Source organism: Ostrea edulis, chromosome 6 (assembly GCF_947568905.1).
Source record: "Ostrea edulis chromosome 6, xbOstEdul1.1, whole genome shotgun sequence".
Taxonomy (NCBI): domain Eukaryota; kingdom Metazoa; phylum Mollusca; class Bivalvia; order Ostreida; family Ostreidae; genus Ostrea; species Ostrea edulis.
Window position 1 is genome coordinate 4,718,607 of NC_079169.1, and position 12,241 is coordinate 4,730,847.

General features: G+C 35.9%; 1 protein-coding gene across 1 annotated transcript; it reads right to left on the reverse strand.

Annotated features, from left to right (window-relative positions):
• Positions 1-2,196: 2,196 nt before the first annotated feature.
• On the reverse strand, positions 2,197-9,171 carry LOC125646020 (perlucin-like protein). Its single transcript, XM_048872131.2, has 4 exons — positions 9,041-9,171; positions 4,918-5,012; positions 4,587-4,674; positions 2,197-2,499 (listed from the first exon to the last, which is right to left on the reverse strand). The coding sequence occupies exons 1-4, from the start codon at positions 9,111-9,113 to the stop codon at positions 2,270-2,272; spliced, it is 486 nt and encodes a 161-aa protein (XP_048728088.2). The 5' UTR covers positions 9,114-9,171; the 3' UTR covers positions 2,197-2,269.
• Positions 9,172-12,241: the final 3,070 nt, after the last annotated feature.

Consider the following 12,241-nt stretch of genomic DNA (forward strand, 5'->3'; position numbering starts at 1 on the left):
CCTAAGGGTTTAGCTATGCGAATCCGCCGCATCTGCTCTACTCCTACTATTTTCCAAGAACAAGGAACAATCCTCAAAACTCATCTCACTAACAGAGGTTATGATCCTTGCAAGGTACAGTCCGTGATTGATGAGATGTCATTACAGGACCGACAGTCCCTCCTCCAGTATAAAGAAAAACCTCAGAATGATAGGGTTCCATTTGTCACTACGTATCATCCCGCCCTCAAGAACATCAACAGTATTCTGAAAAAACATCTGCCCATTCTGCATGCCAGCAAACGAATGGCTGGTGTTTTTAAGGAACCACTGATGGCATCCTTCAGACGCCCCAGAAACCTGAAGGGCATGATAGTAAGGACCAAACTGGATAACCCTTTACCCAATGGAGGTTTCAAAACATGCTCAGACCTCAGATGTCAATCATGCAAATATAACTCAGACACTGAGGGTTTTAGCAGTTCTGTCACAGGTCGGAGTTATAAAATATTGGGAAACTTTTCCAGCAAAACCAATAGCTGCATCTATCTCATCAGTTGCGATGTCTGCCAGAAGCAGTACCTAGGAGAAAGAACAGACCTTCGCAGACGGGTCAACAACCACCTGTCCTCCATCAGAACCAAAAATGATTTGCCAGTAGCAACACATTTCAATGGCAATAACCACCGATGGGAGGATATGGCAGTAGTGGTTATTGATCATGACCCAAGTTGGTCAGATACCGAAAGAAAGCAGAAAGAGAAATTTTGGATCCACAGGTTAAAGTCATTTGAACCGCATGGTATAAACAAACCTACTGACTTCACCAGGATGAATACGGACTAAACCCTGACTCGATTTTAAGCTTCATCTAGACCTACTCGTCTGATCATGTCCCTAACAGTGGTACTATGACCATTTTTGAATACATTTTTTTCCCTTTCAATTCTGTTTACAATCAGCCCCCTTTTAATTACTTTGACTTTCATAACCGATTGCTTACATGGAAAACCCATTTATCAGTTTCCGTGATTCTATGTTTTTTGCACGTCTACCCTAGACATGATCAGTACGGGAATGTCTGATGTTGATTCAATTTCCTAGGCTGCTTATTCTTTGTTTTTGTTTGGAGTTGGTCCACTTTGTTTACTTATTCAAACTTGTTATTTACATTTCTCTCAAATTTTGTTCATTTCTTATTTCATGTTTATAATGATAATTCATTTACAGTTTTTGTTTTTGGTGTTGATATTTTTCTCATTATTATCTTTTATAAATTATTTATTCTTAATGCAGATTAAAACAATATCTCTGGGTACGAGTTAGCTTTACTATTTGTCAACGTATTGGGTTAACTCGTTCCACTTGAGATTAATTAAGTCTATTATTATCACTTCGTACATTTTGGATCAGCTGTATATATATATATATATATATATATATATATATATATATATATATATATATATATTTCCCACAGTGATATCGTGTGTGTATTTTATGTATATATTTTACATTATGCTATCTATTTTTCTATTCTCTCATTTATCTGTCTGTGAATATGTTTTATACAGGACCACAATGTAAACTAGTCATTTGTACTAATTGTGCTATCCTGTCTAAATAAAAGAATTTATTATTATTATTAGTATTATAGCTCTTTGGACGAATAAGACATGTCCTAATTCGCTCCACTTTTAACGTTGATTGGCAAGCCTAAAGACCAAACAACATGTTGTCTGTGTTGTAAATACGTTTGTAGATTAGTGTAGTTGTAGTGCTAGATGTATTTATATGTAGTTTTTGTTATTATTCTCTGTTGATATTGGCCACATTATGCAATTCTTTTCGTTTGTCCTGAAGAAGGGACGGGTATATATATATGCAAGGTGAATATAACGAACAGCGATCAATCTCATAACTCCTATAAGCAATACAAAATAGATAGTTGGGCAAACACGGACCCCTGGACACACCAGAGGTGGGATCAGGTGCCTAGGAGGCGTGAGCATCCCCTGTCGACCGGTCAAATCCGTCGTGAGCCCTATATCTTGATCAGGTAAACGGAGTTATCCATAGTCAAAATCAGTCAAAATCCATATATATAATTTTATGCGCTTGACAGTAAATAGGGGCCCAGTCAGGAAACCGCCTTTAGAAAGTCCAGTGTACTTGCAGCTGTCTCATATCTGGCTGCATAATTCAAAATAACACAACTCGTTTACTGTTCCTTTATTTTTAATCACGAGTTACATTTTGCTTTACTCACTAATGACAAGCAAATTTCATATTAGTTATCTCTTTCGCATATGAAACTACGTTTATAAGTGCATATGATATCTCCCCAATAAACCATTTTTTTGTCTTGACTAAAATAGCACAGGCACCTTTCTGTTGTTGGCCTATTGGGCTCCGATGGATGAAAGAATGTATATCCAACTTTTTCATTGGTTGATTCCCATCTCCAATCACCAACCTTCCTCAGGGTGTTCCCACCAATCCACAAATACCATGTTTTGTCTGCAATAAATGAAACGGTTTATTTTGGTCTCATTATGTAATGTACATTTCATGAAAATCGATCTTACATTGTAAAATAAAACAAGAATATTCAAAGCATCATAATGGCGCTCTATGTCATCGCCCAAGATTCCTTCTTACCTCACCGTTCCTCACGCATAATACTTGTGTATTTGTTATGTCAATATAATATTTCTTAATGACGCAATCGCATATAAAGCTTATGTAACTTTATCGTATACTTTATAACTACAATACATGCCCGCAAATATATGGGTTTTTCCATTCTCTATGACAACATAATGATAATGTTTTCTTAGTATTAGATACGATTTCTATATATTACATTATTCAATAGACCATATTATGCAAAGTGAAGATAACGAACAGTGATCAATCTCATAACTCCTACAAGCAATACAAAATAGATAGTTGGGCAAACACGGACCCCTGCACACACCAGAGGTGGGATCAGGTGCCTAGGAGGAGTAAGCATTCCCTGTTGACCGGTCACACCCGCCGTGAGCCCCATATCCTGATCAGGTAAACGGAGTTATCCGCAGTCAAAATCAGTGTGCCAAGAACGGCTTAACAATCGGTATGAAACACGTCAGACAGCATTTGACCCAATGCGAGGTTGTATTGACGAACTAGATCGTTATAACGACCATAGAATTTGCGAAATGCTGACTTCAATCGAGACTGTTGAAATCCCTGTACCATCAACTTGTTTGTCAGTAGCTTACCTCGATTTAAAAACTGACTATACCCAGAACAAGTTCTTGCATATCGAATCAGTTGAGATATATAAACACCATATGCAGGTGATAATGGAATATTGCTACATAAATGTGGGAAGTTGACGATGGAGAAGCTGAAATCACCCCGTTTGTCATACAGTTGAGTTGTTAGTTTGCCGTTAATGTCTACTTTCAATAAAATATCTAAGTATGAAGCAGAAGTGGACGACTCTGTGGTGTCCTTTATTTCGAGCTCACAGGGATATATCAAATCGACATATGAATGAAAGCTATCTTTGTTAATAGACAAAACGTCATCGATATATCTAAAAGTCGAATTGAAGGTCACAGCGAGAGATTTGTTCTTCTCACGTAGAAGTTTTTGAATAAATTCTGCTTCATATGAATATAAAAACAGGTCAGCTAACAAAGGAGCACAATTCGTGCCCATGGGAATTCCAACAGACTGTTGGAAGACCTGATCACCAAAGACCACGAAGATATTGTCAATGAGGAACTCTAGCATATTTTTTATTTCAACTTCAGAGTACTTGTGCGTGGAATCAGAGTGGTGTTTAACAAAGTAAGGTTTTGAATGACTGATCACTAGATATGAATATTTCCGTTTTCCGTTTTTGTTGAAGAAGCAACTGTCTATGATGTCAAAAATTCTAGTCTTTAATTTATCGTGAGGAATGGTCGTGTATAGTGTTGAAAAGTCATAGGTTTTAATGCTATTGATTTGGGGAAAATTCTGTGATTTCAAGTTTACTAAAAGTTCTTTAGAATTTTTTAGAATCCACTTTTGATTAACACCACTTCTGGCATATGTAGTCGCACAGTAAGTTTGAAGTTTCTCCTTCACAGCTGTTAGCATTTTCGTGAGGAGGTGTATGTATGTATATATATATATATATATATATATATATATATATATATATATATATATGCATTCGTCAGAGTATTTAATTCGGTACGATTCTAATCTGTTAATGATTCGAAAATCATTTATGTTCAATGCCCAACTGTCTATTTTGTATTGGTTGTAGGAGTTATGAGATTGATCACTTTTCGTTATCTTCACCTTTTATCAATACTAATGATGTATTTTTTTCAATTATTTTCCTATGTAAAATCTTATCACTTTACATTTTGTTGTTTTTACAATACCAAATCTTCAAACCTGAAGGTATACGGAATGTAATGTGGTCAGCTGTATTTCTATCTCATGCTTTCATGCCACGTGTGTGACTGTCACACTTTTAGTTTGTGTTCAATATCTAATACTAGGAATCAAGTTTTGTGTGGATACAACACACATCATGTAAAATTGGCAGTTAATCTTACTTAGAGCAAAGATCTGTTGAATGATCCAGTCATCTTCCGTTGGTGTCTCCACTCTGGCAAGATACGAGTTGTTCTTATTGCACTCCACCTATACAGAAGATGATATGAATCTTTCCATTGTATGTTTGAATCATCTTTTTTTGCGAACAATGCAAATTCTGTATCATGCTATCACGTACACTGATATAAGTGAGATGAGAATTAGTTATTAGGTATGTCATCATTTTAAACAGACATATTTTTAAGATCAATTAAGTCTGAGCAAATAAATAATCTCAGTTTTCGTCCCTCCCTTTTATCTCCTCCTTTTCTATCAACACTCCATACATACCTTGCTTTCAAACCACGTTTTTGTGTCCAACCCAAACATATAGCAATGCTTTTGAAATTCTACCCATGGGTGGAGACACTTGCTTTCAGTGAAACCTGCAAACAATGTACCAGAAACAGTTAAATGGTTGTGTCATGTGTTCACTTTGTAAACGAAATAATTCAAATGTAGACAAAATATTCAAATGTAGACAGACTTTCTAAAAACCAGCAGAAACCCATTAAAGCTGTTATTGATGGAAATGATTTGTTTGACAGAATAAGATTTTGATTAGTTGGAAATTCCTTTTGCACATTGTTTGTTGGTTGGTTTACGTTTCTTCGCGAATTCGTCACTCACATTAAGACGTTCCCAGCTGTAGGTAAAGTGGCACAAATTTAGACACAACAATACGGTATGGTTAATGAGTGGTTGTTGTGGTGCCAACATCCTCCGCGACACTTCATCTCGGTTTTTAAGCCTATACGAAATACCTGCAAGTTTGCTTCTAAATGTCGAGGGTTTGATGTAGTGGCTACCTATTTCAAGTCTTAAGTTTGGCGATGCCACGATACAAAAGGGCCTTGAACCTCTGGCCTTCCGGTTAGAAAGCGATTGAATCCTCTATATTCGCCGAACCACTGCGACATATATATCCTCTGTTGTAAGTACTTACACCAGATTCTACAAATTCATGATAACCTTGTTGTGACTATCATATAGGGGAATTCAGAAAACTCTGAAAGTTCTTGTTAGATATTGTTAGACTGATCTTCAAGATAAACATTTGGGGACATGACCAACAGATTTCTGTCATAATATAACGTGGGGCCTGTTCATGACCAAATCTTGCATTTATCTTTGTTAATACTAATCATTTGGGGGTTCTCTGGACCGTAGTTGAACCGCCTTCAAGAAAATATCTAATAACACCTGAGGTAAATCCTTGTCGATTTCATCAAGTTTTGTTTTGCTCTTTTCTTATAAGTAACAGTCTGGTACGTCTCTGAATGTCGTTCACTTCCGGTACTGTTATTTTTTTTTTTAGCAAAACGCGATAGAAAGGTCGTTGGTTGTCAATCTCAAGTTTTTGAAATAGTGTCGCAAAAGATTACCCATTGTGAATTACTTACAAATGAATTGATATTTTAGTAGAAAATTATCGCATATGACAAGCATTCGAAAAGCTCAATAGTATAGGACGCCACAGGGGATCCCAAGCCATGTTTTATATACAATTCATTTCATATTGGGATGTCAAGATGGTTGATTGATTGATTGTATGAAAGGTGAAGATAACGAACAGTGATCAATCTCATAACTCCTATTAGCAATAGAAAATAGAGAGTTGGGCAAACACGGACCCCTAGACACACCAGAAGTGGGATCAGGTGCCTAGGAGGAGTAAGCATCCTCTGTCGACCGGTCACACCTGTCGTGAGCCCTACATCTTGATCAGGTAAACGGTGTTATCCGTAGTCAAAATCAGTGTGCCAAGAACGGTCTAACAATCAGTATGAAACACGTCAGACAGCATTTGACCCAATGATAGGTTGTATTGGCAAACTAGATCGTTATTACGACCATAGAACTTGTATATATTATTTAACCTCCCTCTCGAGAAATTTTCACTCATACGAAGACGTCACTATTGCCAGTGAAGGGCTGCAAAATTTAGGCCTATGCACGGCGCTTATGGCCTTTGGGCAGGGAGGTATTTTTTTCTTGCCACACTTACTGTGACACGGGACCTCGGTTTTTGCGGTCTCATCCGAAGGACCGTCCCATTTAGTCGCCTCTTACGACAAGCAAGGTGTACTTAGGACCTCTTGTAATCTGGGATCAGGATTAATATCATGATTTATATAAAACATGAAGTGAAAGACCGCTATGACTTTCCATAATTTAGAGTCTATTTCATGTGTAAGTCTTTACCTAATTTAACGAAGTACCAAAAATCTCTCTTTCGAGAAATATCTGTTCGCATGCATTACATGTTTACACTTTTTTTACTCCACATAAAATTTTGATTAAGATAAGATTATTTTGACAGGTTAATAACTGTTGACCGGCTGATGGATTACAATCTTTCCATCCAGTGACCTCGATCAATCTGTTGATTACCTGAATATTTTGGTTTATGAGATTCTAAAGCAGTCCTGATAAAATGAAGCGCAAGAAAACAAATACAAACTGAGTTCTCGGACAACAGATGTTTTTTGACCCACAGAAACACACTGAAAAAAATAACTAGTAAAATACACTAAGCAAACCAGTAAAACTACTGTCCATACAATCACTACTTTAAAAGTAGTTTTTACTAGGTGTTAAGTAAGTTTACTATTTGTTAACTAGTAATTTAACTAATCAGACAGTAAAATATTACTTCAGTCAATAGTAAATATTAGTATGCATTCAGTAGATTTACTAATTTTCCATTAATGTATTGCATTGCCAAAATTACTAGCATTCTAGGAATTCAACTGATAGGACAAGTAAAATCGCCGTTAATCCTTCAAAAAATTGAATACAGAAGATAACATCAAGAACTTTAATCTGAAGTTAAAAGTCGACATGATCTTCTGGTCAATCTTGATTACGATGGGGGATGTATCTTCTGTGGAATTTCTTGGACCTGTAATAAGGATTTCTCAAACTTTTCTTTACACAGGATTGCCAAACAGTCATCAGCATCTAAATAAACAAAAACAGAACAGTGTGTTTAAATGTATGAAGTTGCATATTAAAAAATATCAAGCTGTGTTTAGGATTTCTAATAAATAAACATCAAGAATAAAAAAAAAAAAAAACAGTCATAAGTTCAATGACAAACCTTTTAAGTCAATGTTCCCTCTCCAGCATCCCAATAAAAATGGCGTCTCGCAGAGTAGACCTTGCTGCAGTTTTCGCGGGCAACACGGGTCACGATGTTTATGACGTCATATTTCTAGTTACATCACTATCTTGCTTAGTAAATACATTACTTACTAGTCATGAGCAAGTCTTTACGAGGCATCCTAGTTAAATTAACTATGTATTTTTTTCAGTGCAGACCCGTTCTGCGGTTGAAGAAAAACTGCTGTTGACCAATATTTAATCAAGTCAATAACTGTATACTGTGAAAGTGGTTATTTACGCTGGGCGTTAAAGCTGACATGAATTAATAAATATAGTGTTATTCTATATGTCCGCCATATTTCTCTGCTAATCCGCCATATCAGTTAGATATTCTATTGTTATATGTATCAGGGTTCGCATGGTATATAAGGGGACGAGTTTTGCTACGCTTCACTTCACATCAGTGTCTTCAATTTACCTGTGCGGGTAGCTTCGACAGGTAACACGTACAGCTCCGATACTAATTTATAAGACATCAAGAAGAAATGAAATCACGTTTTGAAACACCACGCAGTGCTCAAAATTACAATAAACATATCGTACAGTATTAAATCATTCTAAAAGCTTTGGATAAATAAATATAGAATGCCTTTTCTTTACTTGAATGTGCGTACATTTGCAGTAAATATGTCAAAGCTATACAAAAACGGGGAGAAATATTTTATCTATTATCTATTGATAAAATGGAATAAGCAAAGGGTATATAATCTATACCATTCACACTTACTTCAAACAAAATGCAAATATATAAATACTACAGTACTTATAAAGATTACATGGTCATGTATGCTAGCCATGAAAAAGCATCGAATGCGGACGACTATTTACCTGGGTCTACTCGTAATATCTGTAAAAGACCGCAGATGTACGTGTACACTTGTCGAAAATACTCTAAGTAGTAGTAAAACTAGCATAATCCATGAAACAAAACGATATACTTCATTTGTATCCCAACAGTAAATACCATTGTCCATTGTACAGTCTGCGACACACTTAGCCCGTGCCGATCAGCTATCTTCAATCAGGGGAAGTATCAGAGTATAATATTTACCCTGTATTGTGCATGAATCCTTATACCGTATGCTTTACTGGTAAGAGTATTGCAGATTTATAAATAAGGAAATCATTTAGGTACATAAATTGTTTGTGCATAGATAATTTGCAAATACAACACTGTACGAGGTTATCCTGCAACATACACGAAAATGCGATCATTATTTCTTAAATAGAAACAAGATTTACTTATCAGTTTTAAAAATCAGGACATACGTGATGCAGGAGAAAAGGGTAAAGCTTGTGATATGCATTCTGAAGAACATGGAACCTTTGTTTCTGGATTTCTGGAAAGTGAATCAGGTTTTTCTGAAAACTGTTTTATATCTGTCATGTTTACTTCCTGTAATGATTCACCATCAGTTGTATTTGTGCGCATCTGCTGATTGAACTTACTTATGGCATGTTGATACACGTAACACTTAAATCTACGAAAGCCAATTAGGATCACTTAAAAAATCTTTCTAAATGTTTAATAATGGGAAGCAACGGCGTAATATAAAGGCGTCATAACGCGAATTAAAAAAGGAACAAAGGTATATAATCACGAAAGGAAAACGTAATAACGTGAATGAAAGTGTAATAAAGCGAAAGAAAGGCTTATTATTGCGAATTCAGAAGGTGTTATAACGCGAGAGGAAGGCGTAATAATGCGAATGAAAGCCATATAGATAGTATACGTTAAATATTATGTTAAAGTGTACTGTGCATAATGTTCGATACAAAGCTGTACTGGCAACAAAGAAAATTTAAGAATATTAGCTCACTGATATGGAATTATCATCAGCATTTCTATATGGTTGAAAAAGTGGTACCCCTACAGCCCCATACCGAGTGGTACCCCTACAGCCCCATACCGAGTGGTACCCATACAGCCCCATACCGAGTGGTACCCCTACAGACCCATACCGAGTGCCGAAAACAATTGTCCTAGGGATCCCCTATATTGTGTTTATGCCCCTTTTGTGGATTATTCAATGATTAAGTTGGTGTTAACCTTCATTAAGGCCTACATGGGACACTGGATACTTTCAATTAAGTTAAATTACCTCTAAATCTTCTATTATGTTTGGTTTTGTTTTTCTCTATCTCCTTATCAGTTTTGTTTCATTCAATCACCTGAAGAGATCTACATTGGAGCTTCACCCTCGACGGGCCCTAGGTGGTACCCCTACAGCCCCATACTGTCGACGGAAACAATAAACTTAGGGGATCCCAATCTTGCCTGCATTTTTTGCGATATTACGCCTTTTTCAGTTCATATTATAGGGCTTTTTGAAAGTCGTAATAAAGCCTTTTGATTCGCGTTATTATGCGTTTTCACATCACATAATAATGTCATTCAAAGGCGTAATTACGCCTTTTGAAAGATGTAATATCGCTTTTTGATTCGCGTTATTACGCCCTTTTGCGTTATTACACCTTTTCTCTTTGCATTATAATGTATATTTAATGACGCCTTTTGATTTGCGTTATTACGGCTTTCATTCGCTTTATAACGCTTTTCTTTCGCTTTAATACGCCTTTGGTATGCATTATTACACCTTTCTTTTGCGTTATCATAGGAATCCTGAAATCAATAAAGAACTCCAGGAATCCTGAAATCAATAAAGAACTCCAGGAATCCTGAAATCAATAAAGAACAGAGAACTCAACCAAAGATAAACAACTCTGAAAAGAATAGTAGAGTTCCTAGTCCGGAACATAATGGCCAGTAATATTCACCTCCGGGAAATCCGGGTAAACGTATTGGGCAGTAAATCTACAAAAAGCTTGAAGTAGTGTATGTGAGACAGGGTAGTCGAGTGGGGAGTTTTGACCAGGTTTTACTGAACTTCAAATTAAAGATCTCACTTTTTATTCCTAAAAATACACTCTTGATACTGGAATCTTTAATTCTATTAAAAATAGCTAATGCTGCAAATTACATATCATCTCCACAAGGAAAACATGCCATATCTGAAATAAATGCACCGACAGAAGAAACATAAGTCAACTATCTTAACACCTATCGTGCATACTTTGAGCAAAATTATTAGGGACAGTTTATTTGGAACATATGGGACCACACACGGGTTGCCTGCTGGTCAGTTATGATCTAAACAAACATACACGTAGATGGGCCAATCACTGATGATAACACAGCTTGCAGAGAATTGATAAAAGTCCAATCCCTGTTGACTGGAGACAGGAGCCATTTACTAGGATTGATATTTTAAAAAAAGATATATATTTGAATTCAAACTAATCATTGGATGTGATATGGACTCTATGTGTTTATCCGCTGTAAGCGAAATCCGCTTACATCAAATCACCAACGAAAGTTTTAACAAACCAGAAAATGCAAACATTGCATATCAAGGTCGTCCGTCATATCATGGTCGTTCGTCATTTTTAAGAAACACAAGTGACACGAGGTACTGCACTGAAGAAAAAATTCTATTTGAATTGAATCTAAAAATACGTTATTGGGAAAATGAAATAAATCAAAATGTTATAACAGGAACACAGCTCTTACGGTAACAAAATTATCCTAGAAAACGAGCTATACCCCTCCTTTGTTTTTGGTCTGGTCTCCGATAAAATAAAACGAAAATCATTAAATATTGGCACACCCTTACTAAGGTTAAGGGCGGCAACGCAGTTCTTCCTGATTTGCTCACTTTCTTGAAGAGTATACAAGCTGCTTGAGGTACGTGGTTGATGGGGGCCATTCTGTTTTAAACATCCGAAAGTTTGAAAGCAGTAACATGAGATCAAGTTGATTCAAATACATTCGTCTTCTTTGTGTATAGTTCTTTTAGAGTGATTTACTTTAACAATTCATTTCTTTGCTTTTCGTTTGGAAAATTAGAGTAAAACTTTGCGAATTTAATTAGTTGCAGTATCCTCTAGTTTTTGTGAGCATACACTAATGTGCATTATAGCTAAAATGCATAAAATGACGTACACTGTGCATCCTAGCACTGTAGTTTTATCATATCAGAGATAGTCCTAGGATAGTATGCTCATTATGTACAATGATTCATTTTGATGATATTTCATTTTCTCTTTAGGTTTATGAAGCTAATCAAATAACCTGTAGTATTTTGGTAAATCTGGTATCATTTTGGGAGGATTTGTTTAGTCTCTGAGATGTAAGTTGAAAAAGGGGCTAATTCAAAAAACAAATAATACCCCGAAACCTATGGAACACCAAAGTAATATTAGAAGATATCTTTATACATGTATTTTGAAGATATTATCAACTCCTTTGATGCTCGCAGCAAATCAATTAAAGATCTTATCAAATAATTAATTATATCTTTAGTTATGAATTATTGCGCACAATAATTGAATTGATGATAACATTAATTATTCTGCTGAATTGATGAACGCTATGATTGAATTGTTG

Bases quoted from the DNA above. Each gene is read 5' to 3' on its own strand.
- LOC125646020 (XM_048872131.2), bottom strand. From the start codon at position 9,113: ATGTTCTTCAGAATGCATATCACAAGCTTTACCCTTTTCTCCTGCATC. The intron at 4,675-4,917 runs GTATGTATGGAG...TCTTCTGTATAG, and splicing joins AAACGTGGTTTGAAAGCAAG to GTGGAGTGCAATAAGAACAA. The intron at 2,500-4,586 runs GTAAGATTAACT...CATTTATTGCAG, and splicing joins TCAACAGATCTTTGCTCTAA to ACAAAACATGGTATTTGTGG.